Source organism: Chiloscyllium punctatum, chromosome 20 (genome assembly GCF_047496795.1).
Source record: "Chiloscyllium punctatum isolate Juve2018m chromosome 20, sChiPun1.3, whole genome shotgun sequence".
In the NCBI taxonomy this organism is placed as follows: Eukaryota; Metazoa; Chordata; class Chondrichthyes; order Orectolobiformes; family Hemiscylliidae; genus Chiloscyllium; species Chiloscyllium punctatum.
In genome coordinates, this window is record NC_092758.1 from 28,940,139 (window position 1) to 28,956,232 (window position 16,094).

General features: G+C 39.4%; 1 protein-coding gene across 2 annotated transcripts in view; it reads left to right on the forward strand.

Annotated features, from left to right (window-relative positions):
* Window positions 1-16,094, forward strand: part of gabrb2a (gamma-aminobutyric acid type A receptor subunit beta2a) — a 267,997-nt gene that overhangs the window by 145,560 nt on the left and 106,343 nt on the right. For both annotated transcript variants that reach the window (XM_072590566.1, XM_072590567.1), the window contains one exon: window positions 6,036-6,256. In XM_072590566.1, coding sequence (XP_072446667.1) covers window positions 6,036-6,256 — 221 coding nt within the window. The remainder of the gene's footprint in view (window positions 1-6,035; window positions 6,257-16,094) is intronic.

Below are 16,094 nucleotides of genomic sequence, written 5' to 3' on the forward strand. Positions count from 1 at the left end.
ATAGAGATGTACAGATTGGAAACAGACCCTTCAGTCCAACCCGTCCCAGCCAACCAGATATCCCAACCCAATCTAGTCCCACCTGCCAGCACCCGGCCCATATTCCCTCCAAACTCTTCCTATTCATATACCCATCCAAATGCCTCTTAAATATTGCAATTGTACCAGCCTCCGCCACTTCCTCTGGCAGTTCATTCCATACACATACCACCCTCTGCGTGAAAAAGTTGCCCCTTAGGTCTCTTTTATATCTTTCCCCTCTCACCCTAAACCAAGCCTTCTAGTTCTGGACTCCCCGACCCCAGAGAAAAGACTTTGTCTATTTATCCTATCTATGCCCCTCATAATTTTGTAAACCTCTATAAGGTCACCCCTCAGCCTCTGATGCTCCAGGGAAAACATCCCCAGCCTGTTCAGCCTCTCCCTGTAGCTCAAATCCTCCAACCCTGGCAACATCCTTGTAAATCTTTTCTGAACCCTTTCAAGTTTCACAACATCTTTCCGATAGGAAGGAGACCAGAATTGTACGCAATGTTCCAACAGTGGCCTAACCAATGTCTTCTACAGCCGCAACATGACCTCCCAACTCCTGTACTCAGTACTCTGACCAATAAAGAAAAGCATACCAAACGCCTTCTTCACTATCCTATCTACCTGCGACTCAATTTTCAAGGAGCTTGGTTGCTCCGGGAAGCAAGAAAAGCGATTGCTAAGTCACTGGCGAAGATCTTTGCTTCCTTACTCTCCACAGGAGTCGTACCGGAGGATTGGAAAGAGGCAAATACTGTTCATCTTTTAAAGAAATGGAATAAGGAAGTTCCTGGTAACTACAGACCAGTCAGTCTTAGGTCTGTGGTCAGCAAGGTTTTGGAAAGAAGTCTGAGGGATAGAATTTATGACTATTTGGAAAAGCTTATGTGATTAAAGGCAGTCAGCATAACTTTGTGAGGAGCAGGTCATGCCTCACAAATCTTATTGAGTTCTTTGAGGAGGCGACAAGATCGGTCGACGAAGGTCGAGCATTGGATGTGGTGTATATGGACTCAGCAAAGCATTTGATAAGGTTCCCCATGGTAGGCTCATTCATAAATTCAGGAGGCATGAGATACAGAAAGATTTGGCTGTCTGGATTCAGAATTGGTTAGCTGACAGAAGGTAGAGAGTGGTTGTAGATGGAAGGTATTCTGCCTGAAGGTGAGTGGTGCCCTGCAGGGCTGTAGTTCTTGAGCCTCTGCTTTTTGTAGTTTTTTTAAATGACATGGATGAGGAGGTTGAGAGGTTGGTTAGTAAATTTGCTGATGACATAAAGGTTGGAGGTGCCATTGATAGTATCGAGAGCTATTGCAGGCTGCAGCACGACATAGGCAGGATGCAGAGCTGAGATGAGAAATAGCAGGTGGAGGTCAACCTGGATAAATGTGAAGTGATGTATTTTGGATGATGGAACTTGAATGCTGAATTAAAGACAGGACTCTTGGCAGTGTGAAGAAACAGAGGGATCTTGGTGTTCAAGTGTATAGATCCCTCAAAGTTGCCACCCAAGTGGAAAGGGTTGTTAAGAAAGCATATGGTGTTTTGGCTTTCATTAACGGTGTAAGAGCCGCAAGGTTTTGCTGCAGCTCCAAAAAACCCTGGTGAGACCATATGTGGAATATTGTGCCCAGTTATGGTCACCCTATTATAGAAAAGATACGGAGGCTTTGGCGAGGGTGCAAAGAAGGTTTACCAGGATGTTGCCTGGACTGGAGGGCTTGTCTTACGAAGAGAGGTTGACTAAGCTCAGACTTTTCTCACTGATTCTAGGGTATTTCCACTTGCTACAACACAAAGTTAATCCTAACAGTTCTCCAGTGACTGTTACTTAAAATCATCAAAGCCTTCATTCCCTAGTCTTTCTGAAGAAAGATTCATGACCTAAACTGTTAACTCTGATTCTCACTCCACAGAAGCTGCTGCACCCTGAGCATGTACAGCATTTTCTGATTTTAAGATTCCCTAGCAACCATGGTATTTGTTTTTGTTCTTAGAATCTTTGTAAGATCAATTAATGCTTTCTTTTCAGACAAAATCTGAAGTCACACAACACCAGATTATAGTCCAACAGGTCTATTTAAAGTCATAAGCTTTCAGAACACTGATGAAGGAGCCTGATGAACAGTGCTCCAAAAGTTTGTGATTTCAAATAAACCTGTTGGACTATAGCCTGATCTCATGTGACTTCAGATTTTGTCCACCCCAGTCCACCCCGGCACCTCCGCATCATTCTTATCAGACCTTTCATAACCTTGGACACCTGTCAGATCTCCCTTTGACCTCCTTTGCACCAAAGAGGACAACTGAGTGTCTTCAATTTAATTTTCTGCTGAAACTTTCACATCCTTGAAAGCATTCTGGTAAATTTCTGCACCCTCTGAAGGAATTTCACATTCTTCCCAAGTTTGGTAACCAGAGTTGAATTTAATATTCCAGTTGTAGCTGAATGATAAATTTTAAAATGTTCAGCATAACCTTCCTGCTTTTATATGTAATACTTCCAATTATGGTGCCCAAGATCCCATATATTTTGATTACTACTCTTTGAATATATATCTCCATCTGCAATAACCCACCAATATCTGCTGTCCCCAGGTCTCTCATCACCACTCACTTGCAATTAACCACATATTGTCTATCCCTGTCTCTTCTTAAAAATACAGCACTTCACACATCTCTGTATAAATTCTATTTTTGACATACCTTCACCTTTCATCAGCTTATTGATATCCTGTTGCAGTACATTGATATCATACCTATCAGGGATTTTTTTTCCAGTAACCATATTATTTAATCCATGGTTTTCAGTTGAATGCAATTCTTTGTCCAAGTTGAGTCTGACCTTTATATAGGATGAGCCTCAATTTTATCTATTTAATCTTTATGTGCAACTTTATCAAACATTTTCCACACAGGCAGTATCTACTACATTCCCTTTTGTGAACCGACCCTGTTCATGAAAAAATTGGAAGTTTAGTGAAACATGACCTGCTTTATTACAGAGACATGCTAATTTCCTTAATTAATTCAAATCTCTTGAGTGTCTATCATTTTCTATCTATCATTGTTGTTTGTACATCCTGACCAGCTGTTAAACTGACCAGCTTGTACATCCTTTCTTAAACAATGACACCACGTTTACCATTTTCCAATCTTCTTGCACCACATATCTAGAGAATGATTATGCTAAGTCACCCTGTAATTACAACTTCCATTTTATTTCGCAAAATAGATGCAAACCACCCAGACAAGATGACATCTATTCTTATGGATAGCCTTTTTTTGTATTAGATTTTGTGTATCAAATTTTAGCTCATCCATTATGTGTACTGTTTCATATTTCCTAATTAAATATTGTAGCCTTGCCTTTCTCCACAGCTGAACATTGATGTCACTGACTTTACCAGCATAGGCCACATGGCAGCTCCAGTTACCCAAATAGTAGATATCTCACTCTTGTATCAGGATCTTTGTTGACCTAGTCTTGAGAAGAGTTGACCATGATCGTTACCAGGTAGACTTCCCAGGGTCTACAGATATATTTTGTGAAGTTTTAGTGTGATATTATAAGTCAGGCTGTACTGGTTATTGGTTTCATTGACATGGATTAATTTACATAATTCCTTTTAAAGCATTACACACTATGGTTTAAATGTTTGAATGAATGCATTCAGCATTATGATTAGTCAAACATTTTGATACCCTCATGATGATATTGAGTCTGCTGTACTAGTATGCTTTTATAATTTGGATCCTTGCCTAATAATCTGCCAGAGTGTTTCATCTCATTCTTAGACTGAAGGAAAGTGAGATGTCAGTGTTAGAAACCACTGCTTTTCTTGCTCTACATGTATGACCTAGATTTGGGTGCATACAGCATAATTTCAAAAATTGTGGACAACATAGCACTTGGAAATGATGTGTACATCGAGGAGAAACAAGATAAACTGCAAGAGGGGTAGATAAACTGGTGATGTGGCTGGATATGTGGCAGATTAAATTTATTGCAGAAAAGTTGAAGTTATGCATTTTAATAGGAAGAATGAGAAGAGTCAATAGAAAATATAAAGGATACAATTCTAAAGGAGGTGCAAGAATAGAACAAACCTAGAGGTATATGCACACAGATCATTGAAGGTGGTTGAAGGTGATTGAGAGAGAGATTATCAGGGGATCCTCAGATTTTCACTTCTTCATTCTTGGGATGTAATCATTGCTGGTTGGGCCATCATTTATTGCCCAAACCCTAGTTGCCTATGAGGAGATGATGGTGAGATGCTTTCTTGAACCGTTGCAGTTCATTTGCTGTAAGTAGACCACAATGCTGTCGAGTAGGAATACCACAATCTTAACTCTGCAACCCTGAGAGAATGGATTGTCTGGATGATGATTGGCTTAGAAGGTAACTTATAGGTATGGTGTCCCCATGTATCTGCTGCCCCAGTTCTTCTAAAAGACGCTGTCTAAAGATTCTCTGAATTTCTGCAGTGTATCTTACAGGTGGTACATACTGCCGTGACTAAAGCATCAGTGGTGGAAGGAGTAAATGTTTGTGGATGTGCTAGTAATAAAGTTGACTGTTTTGTAGTGGATGGTGTTAAGTGTTGGGTGTTATTTGACCTGTACTCATTCAGTCAAGTGGAGTGTATTCTACCACAAATGTATTGAATACCAAAGCAGAGAGGTTATAATGAATAATTATAAACCAACAGTTTGACCTCAATTCTGGGCATCATACTTGACAGATATGAAGAGATTAGAGAATTCTTGCAGAAAAGCTTTACAAGAATTGTTCCAGAATTGATGGATTTCCATTGCATGAGAAGATGGGAGAAGCTGAGGTTGTTCTCCTTAGAGAAAAGAAGTTTGAGAGGACATCTTTCATTGATGTTCAAAATCATAAGGGGTCTGGGCACATTGGCAGAAGGTTAAAGACCCAATTAAAAGTGAATGGGAAAAAAACTGAATGTGATGTAAGAGAAAACGTTTTTATGCATTAAAAAGTCAATAAAATGTGGAATACAGTATCTGAGAGTATTTTAGAAGCTGATTCAATCATGGTTTTTAAATCGGCATTGAGTCATTTACCTGAATAGTAAAGAATACGGTACTAAGGAGAAAGGTGGAGAACTGGGAATAACTGACTTGCTCTTGCAAATTGCTGACTCAAATGCAATAGTCTGACGAGCCTCCTCCTGTGCTGCAACCATTCCATTGCTCTTAAAACCAGCTACTGCCACAGCTGTTTCCTTCTGAGGATAGGGAGGGAAATTGAAGTTCTGGTTGAAGAACAGACCTGATACTTTGAACAACAGAGAAGACTCAAGGGACCATATAGCGTAGTATTTTGCCTATTTCTTATATTTTTATGTTCTAGAATGCGCACTTTGCATGGAATCTGTTGGAAATGGTATCCAGTAAAGGCACGTCCAAACATCAGAAATGGCATACATTCTCATTGCAATAAAGCTGTATCTGTTTTAGATTGACTCATCTGTTGGCTTTGAACCCCATATACCAGAAACTCAAGTGCAGAAAAACAACTCCCAACCATTTTTTAGTCCCAGACATTTAGTTTATGCCAGTATAAAAGGCATTTTGAACCATAAAATCCAGGATAATTTTGTATAATACTTAGGGTATAGAAGCACACACTGTTGTTATGTTTTTATTCAATAAATGCACAATACTATTGAAAAAGAACTAAACACATTTATTTTGTGGGACAGAAATACCTGTAAAAACAAAGAATTATTCTCATGTTATTATTTTAAACCTAAAATGCTTAGTTGTTGACCCCACCTTCATCGTGGAGCAAAGAATATTCTATGCAAGGCTAATATTTTACAGCAAAATTAATTAAATTTGTGTTGTGATATTATAATGTGTGAAAATGATTTGGCAATTCTTTGGCTTCAAAAATCTAAATAATTTTTGAGCCAAATAAAAGAGGATTTTTGAACTATTAGCAAAATATGATTTCTTACCTTTTACTTTTTTAGGATTACACTTTGACAATGTACTTCCAGCAAGCTTGGCAGGACAAACGGCTATCCTACTCAGAAATACCTTTGAATCTCACCTTGGACAACAGAGTGGCTGATCAACTCTGGGTTCCTGACACATACTTCCTTAATGATAAAAAGTCTTTTGTGCATGGTGTGACTGTAAAGAATCGAATGATCCGCTTGCACCCAGATGGCACAGTTTTGTATGGTCTCAGGTTAGTACAAGTTTCTTTCCATTTTTTAAAGCTAACTAGTACGGGAATATTATTTCCTTTCCCAAATCTAGTTGAAGTACATCAGACACCTGTAAACATGGAACTTGATAACTCCAGGTGATGAAAACCTTTTGACGATACTGGACCTTGGGCCAAATAACAGTTAAAAATATACCATCTATCCTTGAGTTGATCCTTGTGTATTCCTGCATAAGATCCAGCAATGGCAATGATGATATATGTTGAGGGAAAGTGGTTAGATTATTTTCTTTTGGAGATGGTTATTACCTGATATTTGAGTTGCCATAACAAAGAGTAGGAGCATGAGTAGGCCATTCAGCCCATCGTGGTTGATCTGATTGTAGCCTTAATTGTGTGTTCCTGGAGTTGTCAGAACCAAATAAATTATTTTAGATAATGTTTTAGAACTTTATGCTGCTCAATATTTTTGTGCAGTTGTTTTGTTAAAAAACATTCAGCATACCCAGGTAATTTCTATTCTTATAAATTCAATGGCTGATCTGGAGTATTGATGCTTTACCCAGGAACTTGAGGCAGAAACCAACATTAGACTTACATGATGAAACTCATCTTTAAATTCTTTTATGGGATGTTGGTGTTGCAGACTAAGACAACATTTTCTGCCCATCCCTTACTACCTTTAGGTATGTAAACCACCTTCTTGAACCACTATAATCTGTCTGGTGCAGGTACCTTCATGGTGCTGTTTGTGACAATGAATGAATGGTGATACCGTTCCACGTTAGGATAATATGTTTCTTGGAAAGTAATCGGAGGTGGTGCTATTACCATAAGTCTGCTGCCCTTGCCTTTCTAGGTGTTAATATTGCAGGTTTGGAAAGTGTTGTTGAAGGAAGTTTGATGAGTTCCTGCTGTACATTGTGTCTCTAACACACACTTGTTCTCACTTTGCATCAGTAATAGAATGAGTGAATGTCTAAGCTGGTGGATGAGATACTGATCAATTGAACTACTTTACCTTGAATGAGATAAACTCTGTATTGTAGCTTTACTAATACAGATAAAAGAAGAGAATTCCATTATTTTCCTGACTTCTGTGTTGAAGATTGTGGATAGATGTTGTGGAGAAAGGAAATGAGTTATTTACTGAAGGATTCCCAGCCTCTGACTTGCACTTGCCCACCAATAACCCTTGGTTCATTAATGACTCAGGTGTCTAGATAGCTACAGGCGGAGTATTGTTATAATCCCATCTGATGTTATTACTAGATGACTCAGCTCCAAGTCTGAAATTTACTTTAATGAAGTGCTGCAGATTTTGCTTAATAATACAACTGATGTTCATTAACCAAAGAAATGAAGATGAAATAGAATAAACCAAACAATCTAGTTAATGTTAAAAATAACAACAGCTTTTGTATAGTGCTCAAAACACACCTCGAGTACAGTCCCTGAAAAAAACACATTGGATAGTTCACAAAAACACCAATGATGCAGTACACACAGCAGAATCCTTCTCTTTAACACCTCAGTAGGTTTAGGTTACTTGTGGCTTTAATTTATAGAATGGAACTGAAGAAAATCCCTTCCTGGAGCTACCCATGCATCTGAACATACTCAGCTTCAAAAAGTAAGGTTTTAGCCTGATAGTTCTGGTCTGGGACTAACACTACCTCTATAGTCTGCAGTAATCTAGTTTCACCACACCCTTCCCATCTGGGGATCCAAGGACTTCACAGGACTGCTCAAAACTCAAAGTAAACTAAAATCACAGTATTGCAAAGATTGACGATCCTCTGAGAAAAGATTCCTTCCTATCTCTATCTTAAATGGAACGCCCTATTTTGAAACTGTGTTCTCTAATTTGAGATTTTCCCCATAAGGGGAAAGCATCCTCTCAGCTTCTAGCCTTTTAAACGCCTCAGAACACAGAAAAAAGATTCGGCTGAGATAGGATGAACGGCTAAAGGCTAAATTCAGTGTTGAATCTCAAACAGCGACATGGTGGCTCAGTGGTTAGCGCTGCTACCTCACAGCCCAGGGACCCGGGTTTGAGTCCCAACTCGGGCGGATGTCTGTGTGGAGTTTGCACATTCTCCCCATGTCTGCGTGAGTTTCCTCTGGGTGCTCCAGTTTACTCCCATGATCCAAAGATGTGCAGGTCAGGTGAATTGGCCATGCTAAATTGCCCATAGTATTAGGTGCATTAGTAAGGGGTAAATATAGGGTAGGGGAATGGTCTGGGTGGGTTACTCTTTGGATGGTTGGTGTGGACTTGTTGGGCCGAAGGGCCTGTTTCCATACTATAGGATATCTAAACAAATCTAATCTGGATTACTACCTGAGCCATGAGTGAATGGCATTGGATAAATGAGATTAAAGAAGTGAATGCATGGCTCAAGGAATTGTGTGGCTGAAATGGGAACTGTTGTGTTGGGACAACCTACACCTGAATCATGCTGGGATCAGTGTTTCAGTGAATCATACAAGAGTGATAAAGCGGACTTTAAGCTTAATAATGGTGCAAGGGAATCAAGTGAGGGGTGGTATGATAAACAGGAACAACAGGGCCTGTTTCCACACTGTAGGGAATCTAATCTAGTCTAATCAAACAAAGGGCAGGGCCGCAATATGCGTAATGATTATCAGAATGCAACAGGAAGAAACACAATATACTAATGTAAGAGTTCATTGCAAGTAAGGCCAGAGATGTTGGCTAAAAAAGACAGAATTAAGTTTCTGTATCTGACTGCATGGAGTATCCATAATAAAAAAAGGATGAATTGTTAATACAAATACTGATAGGTATTACAGAGACAAAGTTGAAGTGTGACTGAGGCTGAAACCTAAATATTACAGAATATTTGCCACAGCAAAATAACAGGAAACCAAGAACAGTTTATTCTTTAGTCAACCAAAGGAGCAGGCTATGCTGGATTTGTAATGTGTTGGATTTGATATGATAAATCAAGTACCTCATGGTAAAAGAGATTCGAGGTCATAATGATAATGACATGAAATTCTGTCATGTTCACTTTGTAAAAGAGAAGTGTAGGTCCACAAACCGTAAGTTAAATGTAAATAAAGGCAACTGAGGGCAGAGCTAGTTCCATTGTACTGGGAAATCAGGTCGGTAGGAGTTGTACAGGTATAATTTTAAGAACATTTTCAAAAACCCTTGGCAAAGATTTATGGCAGTGAGAAAAGTGCTTTGCAAAGGATGTATCATCCTTATATAAATAAGGAACTTAAAGACAGTATCAAATTGAAATAAACATGAGAAATCTGCAAAGATTAGTAGTAGGTCAGTGGATTGGGGATTTGTTGGGAAGACAGATGCAAAATAATTATTATTGTGATATTCACTGTACCTCCACATCCATGTGGTTACTGCTAAGGACCAAATACAACTACTACAAAATGACTTCTTGCCCTTATCGTTTCTTTCTTCTACTCAAACTGTTTCACATATTGGTTTCCTGAACATAAATCACCACTCTCTATCATGTGCATGTCATCATTAAATAATAAAACCACTCTTTCACCTCTTCCTAATTTTCTATCATTGTTAAATGTCCTGTACTCTTAAGTGAGTTCACAGTGAAGTCTGATACCTCATGTGTACAATACATAATGTATTACAGAAGTCCTGATTTTAACCCCATTGAGACTTAAAACATTTAAAAAGAAATGAGAACTTCCAATTTCTAAGGATGACACAGCAAGTTTTCATGCTTTGAGATTTTTGTCACAAATGACTGAAGCACTTAACCAAACAGTACTTTTGTCAGCAAGTTATACTTTAAACTATGAAAAAGAACGTTCCTCTTTTAGACTTATCAAACATGACAAGAACTTAACAGTTTTCACTTGACTCAACATCTATCCAAAATGTGGACTCATAGGTGTTGGCAAGGGCATGAGGACCCTGGAGCAACCATGCAATGCTGTCATGGAACAGCACATAACTGAACATAAATACCTTGATGAAGGGCTTTTGCCCAAAACATCGATGTTCTTGCTTCTCTGATGCTGCCTGACCTGCTGTGCTTTTCCAGCACCACACTGTTGACTCTGATCTCCAGCATCTGCAGTACTAACTTTTGCCTGAACATAAATACCACAGACCAGATGGAGTTAGAGCACGTTGAAAGAACATAAGTTTCTACATTAGAAGGAACACACTGAAAGATCCACTACAGTGGGACACTCTGGGAAAAATCATAGAGCACATGGACATGAAAGTCAAAGAAGAGAGATTAGTCTTTACCTAATGTAACTATAAGTCAGAGCCTGGTATATTCATGCTTACCATGTATCACATTATTTAACATTAGTGCATAATTAAAATTTTACTTTGAAATCTAACTTGTCCTTTGATTTTTGCCTTCTCTTCAACCAGTCTGTAAAGAACCCAAGCTCTTATGGCATGAAACCACATGATAAAAGATGGTGGGTAACAATGGGATTCACTACCTCGAAAATCAGAGCAGCAGTGAAGAACAAGAAAGCGATTTAACATTATGTGGAAAAGAAAAGAATTCAAACACTACATTTTTCAAAAATCTCATTGAGTCAGCTTTAATTCCAGCTGACAGCCAAAAATGCAGCACAACTGAACAGTAGATGTGAAGGAAACATTTCAGAAAAGAAACTAATCTTGAGAAATGACCAGAAAAGGGAGTCTCAAATGCCTTTTACAGCTGGTAAAAGAAGAACAAACCTTTTATAATAAACACTATACTGTAAAAGGGATGTGTTAGCAAAAGTAGTCGTAGAGGGCCTGAATGACATGAGCTAAGGTGAGATTTGTGGCAGAATTGTGCAAGAAGCAAGTGTAGCTCGACATAAGGAACAACTCACTGCATTACTTCAGTCGTGAGTTGCCTATTAAGGCAGTTTATTGCTTGTTAATGATCTTTATTCACTGATCATTGCACCTCATTAATATGAAACTTCCTATCTTATCAAAAATGCTGAACAAATTAGATGCTCAGAATTCTAATCTTGGAAATGAAAGCAGGTACCTGGCCTCTTCAGCTCTTTACTGCCTGCAAGCAACTTCTGTGTTGCAAAGCACGAAACAGCATCTCAGGGCACAATCGATTGGGCTGAGCTGTACACATAATTCATCCACAGACATTTGCTTACAATATTTGCCAACCTCTCAAGATCCTCAGTCTATTCAAGGGTTGACCACTATCTGTCAGGTGGTCCCTGCACCATCTGTTACAGTATCAAGCCAGAGACCTGGCCACCATCAGACATTGACTTGGGTGGGTCATGGTCAGGGGATGTGTCCAAATGCAGTCCAGGGACTGGGCAATGGTTAGTCCTGCAGGGGCTATCACAAGCAGTTAGTGGAGTCATGTGTCATCAGTGGAGGAACTACAAAGACAGCAGTCAGAGGATTAAATCTGATTAGAGGTGTGAGAGGTGGAACAAATACAATTCAGGAAGTCTGTGCCTTGATCATTGAGGTGGATGCAAGGCAGGGTTGTAGGGGCAAAGGAGATGATCACTACAAAAAAGAGGTGGGCAGTCAAGGCTAGGGAAAGGGGAAGCAGAGGAATGTGCTGCAGCAGATGCAAGAGTGGTGACAGGAAACACAAGGTACATGGGAACAGGCAGAACAGCATTGGAGGGCATGGTAGTCTATGGGAGGGAGGCAATTGGCAACAACCACCACTGTAGCATAGAGGATCTGGGTGACCATCATTAAAGAATAATGTCAGAACTAAGGAGGGAGAAGCCACAGTTGAAGGCAAAGTTCACTGTGGTGGTTTTTCATATGGGAGTGATAGGTGAGAATCGGCTGTTGGAGTTGTGTGAGGTAAGAAGGGACATGGAAGTGATGGTGGGGGCAGTGAGGTAGATATCTGCTGACTAGGCAGAGCCTTGTGCTGACTGTGTACAGTGCAGACTGCATGCCCTACCATCACTTGCTATTCTCTAGATTCTAGCTACAGTTGGAAAATGGCTGAGACAGTGCTCAAGGAGGGTAAGTTGTGCCAGTTTAAAGGGTGAAAGTACAGAATCCATTTTGTTGAATGCTAGGACATTGATGGTGCAGGTCCATGAAACATGGACTGAATTCTGTAATAATTTCAAAAATTGATGTGGATTTGAGGTGAGAATAGTAGAGCAAAGTAGTCACTTTCTTTTTGATTCTATGTGTCGGTCACTCAGTCAGCACCTTCATGGGGATCGGGGAGGCAGGGAGACTGAGAAGTGGGAAGTGGTTGCAGTGCTTTGCATATTCTGGATAGAGGTTGCCATATCATCCTATTATAATGTGCTCTAAACATTTGGAGCAGACAACAAAGTGATGTGCTCAATGCAGAAGATCAGGGAGAATGGGAACATCCTTCTGAGGAGGAGGAGGAGGAGGGTGATGATGAGATTGGAAAGTATGAAGGTCTCTTGTGCGTGGCTTACCTCTGCTTACCATCCACTACAAGCCAAAGAGGACCTGATTGGCACCTACTTGCAGAAGATGGAGCTGCGTGCAGCAGACCTTTGCAGAATGCAAAATAATGATTTGTCATCATGCAAGTATTTGGTTTATATTGTGGTGTGAACTGCAGTGTCTATTTGTTTTGTCTGTGTTTGCTTTTACTGGCTGTAAATAAAAGTTCACAGTTGGATTTGTCCAATTGCTTTTCTGTTTGTGATGTTCTTCTACTTAACCATGACAAGCTGTGGTTCTCCAGTGGGCACTGAGGACAGAGTAGTGGTGACTTAGAGAGTTTGTTATGATGGAATGTAGCTAAGGATAGATAAACTTTGTTGCCTGGTTAAACAGTGACTAAAGTGAGAAAATGTGGTTGATTTTATAAGGGAATGTCAGCCATACCAGCTAAGAATAGTGTGGCTTTGTGACTGTTGTGCCATTATGCTACCAATAGTGGGCAACACCAGATCACCAGCACTTATCCTGGTGCACCCTGGACTTTTAAGGGTGTCATAGATATCAGGGATGATGGTCTTTCAGCATATATCTGGCAACTGGTAATTTGTTCTAGAATGGGCTACAATCAGATGAGAGAAATTTCATTGAGGCAGGGTATGTTGTTAATGAAGCATGTTTGGTAAGATACAGCAAGAGACCTCAAGGACTCGTGGCAATAAACCCTCCAAAAAAAAAACCTCTTCACAACCCACGTTTAGTCAGAAAAGATTCAGTCCCAAGTTTCTGAACTATTTACTCAATGTAAATTTTATAATAGCAAATAAAGATACTTATTCAGGTACAAGCTTAAAGAAATTTAATTTTAAAAGAAAAAAAGGACTAAAAATCATTATTGCAGTTCAATGCATTAGAGCTCTAATCAGTGAAATTAGTGAAATCTTTATTTTTAACAAACTGAACAGCAAATTTGATTTTTCATTTAAAACTTAGTTTTATCAATTTATGCATTACCCAAAGTTTGGGAGAAGAGACGCAAGAGATGCTAAGACAAGCCAGGAAATGGGAATCCTGTGCCAACCGCCTAAGCGCCACATACGAACAACTCCAGTTCCTGCATGAATGTGGAAAGAATCGAATCCTTCCACCATGTGTCAGATACAGACCACCAGTCAACAACCCACAAGCCAGGGACACATCCAGACAGAACGGATTCAGGATGATCCAAGTAATGCTTACAGACACTCACAACAGACTTCACAAATACAGACAAGAAATTGCACGCCAAAAATCATTAATTTCAAAAACCACCAATCAGGAATGGACCCGGACCATAGAACAGGCCCATCACCAGAGCAGGACCACACACCACAAAAAAATGGCACTAAAAGAAAAAATGGCCAAACTAACACACAACAGAGAGGACACCACAACACACACCTGGGTTAGAACCCTCTCCCACAAACAGCTCACAGACACGGAAAGAACAATACTGGCCAAGGGACTCAACTCCAACCACAGGGATGCCAAGACAGCAGACTTCCTAGCAGCACTAGAATGCACACTCAGAAACAATGGACTGACAGAAGAGACACAACAAACAGTGAGAACTACTATTATAGGACAAGCCAAACAGAGAACAGCCAGGGAATTCCTAGAGGTGTGGCACTCATCCACAGATTCAATCAATAAGCACATCGACCTGGACCCAATATACCGACCACTGCAACGGACAGCTGGAACTTACAACCGGAAGCGGCAGATTCAAACCACTACAAATGCCGGAGGAAAGATCACAGAAGCGCTTCACAGGAGGCTCCCAAGCACTGAGGATGTCACCTAGACAGGAGACGAAACGTCTGCAACACAAATTCCCAGCTCAGCGAACAAAACCACATTAATGCATTACTAGATCAAAAATTGATAAAGAGAAAAAATGTGAATCTGATCATGTCATATAAAAATCAGTGCAAAAATACCTTGAATGCTGAAAATAATCAGCGCAAGTGACTTCACTGCATAAATCTCTGATACAGTCAGTAAATTCATTGAGTTCTTATTGAATGAAGTCATTTTGAAAGTTCTGCTACAGATCCCTGGCAAATCGTTCAGTCATCTTGAAAAAGAAATATCATGTGTTTAATGAAGAAGCCATATTAATACATAGCGTTATAGAAGAATGAGAGATTATCTTATTTAAGCATACATGACTTTGAGGGTTTTTGACAGGGACATTGTTTCAGAATAAATGGACATCTAATTTCAACTGAGATGCAATTAATTTGTTCTCTGAGGGTAGCGAATGTTTGGAATGCTGTACCTCAGAGAGTTGTGGAGGCTAGATTATTGAAAATATTTTAAAAAGAGGAACATATGAAAATGAAATATTGAGGAGTTAAGGATTATGAGGAGCAGAGGCCTAGGGCAGGTCAGTTATGATCTTACAGAAATAACAGAATAGGCTAAAGGGGTCAAATGTTCTACCAATATGGAGTCATAGAGATGTACAGCAAGAAAACAGACACTTTCTACTCCTGCTCCTAGTACATATGTTCTTAGGTTGTTATGAAAAAAAAGCTTTACATTAAAAACAGTGTATAAAATAACAAACTACAACAGTTTTCAGTTATCAAATACAACAAAGATTAAACAACAACTTTAAATCAACAAAAATATAACAGGACAACAAAGTACATGCAGTACAAGGTTATCAATCCTTAACAATCATTATGCAAACCAAGACAATAACCACCAACTTCAAAAACCGATTAACAATCAAACAATGCAATGCCGTTCTTTCTACTGGGACAAATTAAAATTTCAGATTGGTCATTTTGCTGATCAAATCAATGTGGAAGTGCAATTCCTAACGTTTCAAGCAGCTTGTAGTGAAATTTAGTAAGATTTTATAATTTGGGGTTCCTACAGGAGAAAAATGACTAGTACTTTAAGGTAGATTTTATAGAGTCATACAGCATGGAAACAGACCATCCGCTCTAACCAATCAGCAAACATGGACCTTAAGGATCCACATTAGCAGAAATGATTGGTGAGGGAACTTGTACAGACTAACACCTGTATAAACCTTGACAGCAGATGAGAGAATACAAAGGTTCCTGTAGACAGGATAAGAGAAATACCTTGAATTGAGGATTTCTGTTTATTATCCAAAAATGAAATATAATCTATATTTATCTGTATTTGATTGCAGGGTATAAAGGTTGATATTTTTCTGTATGTATCAAGAGAATGGGACAGAGATTGGATAGAACAGAGACAGGGATTCAACAAACAAAGGAAAGAGCAAGAATAGACAGAAAACTGTTTAGCCAGTCTAAGATTGATGTTGATTATGTGTATTCAAAGTGGAACTGCGTACCTGAATCCTCCTGTCATCTGTGTAAGGAGAATGACCACAACACAGCCTCAGCTCAGAAACAGAAAATA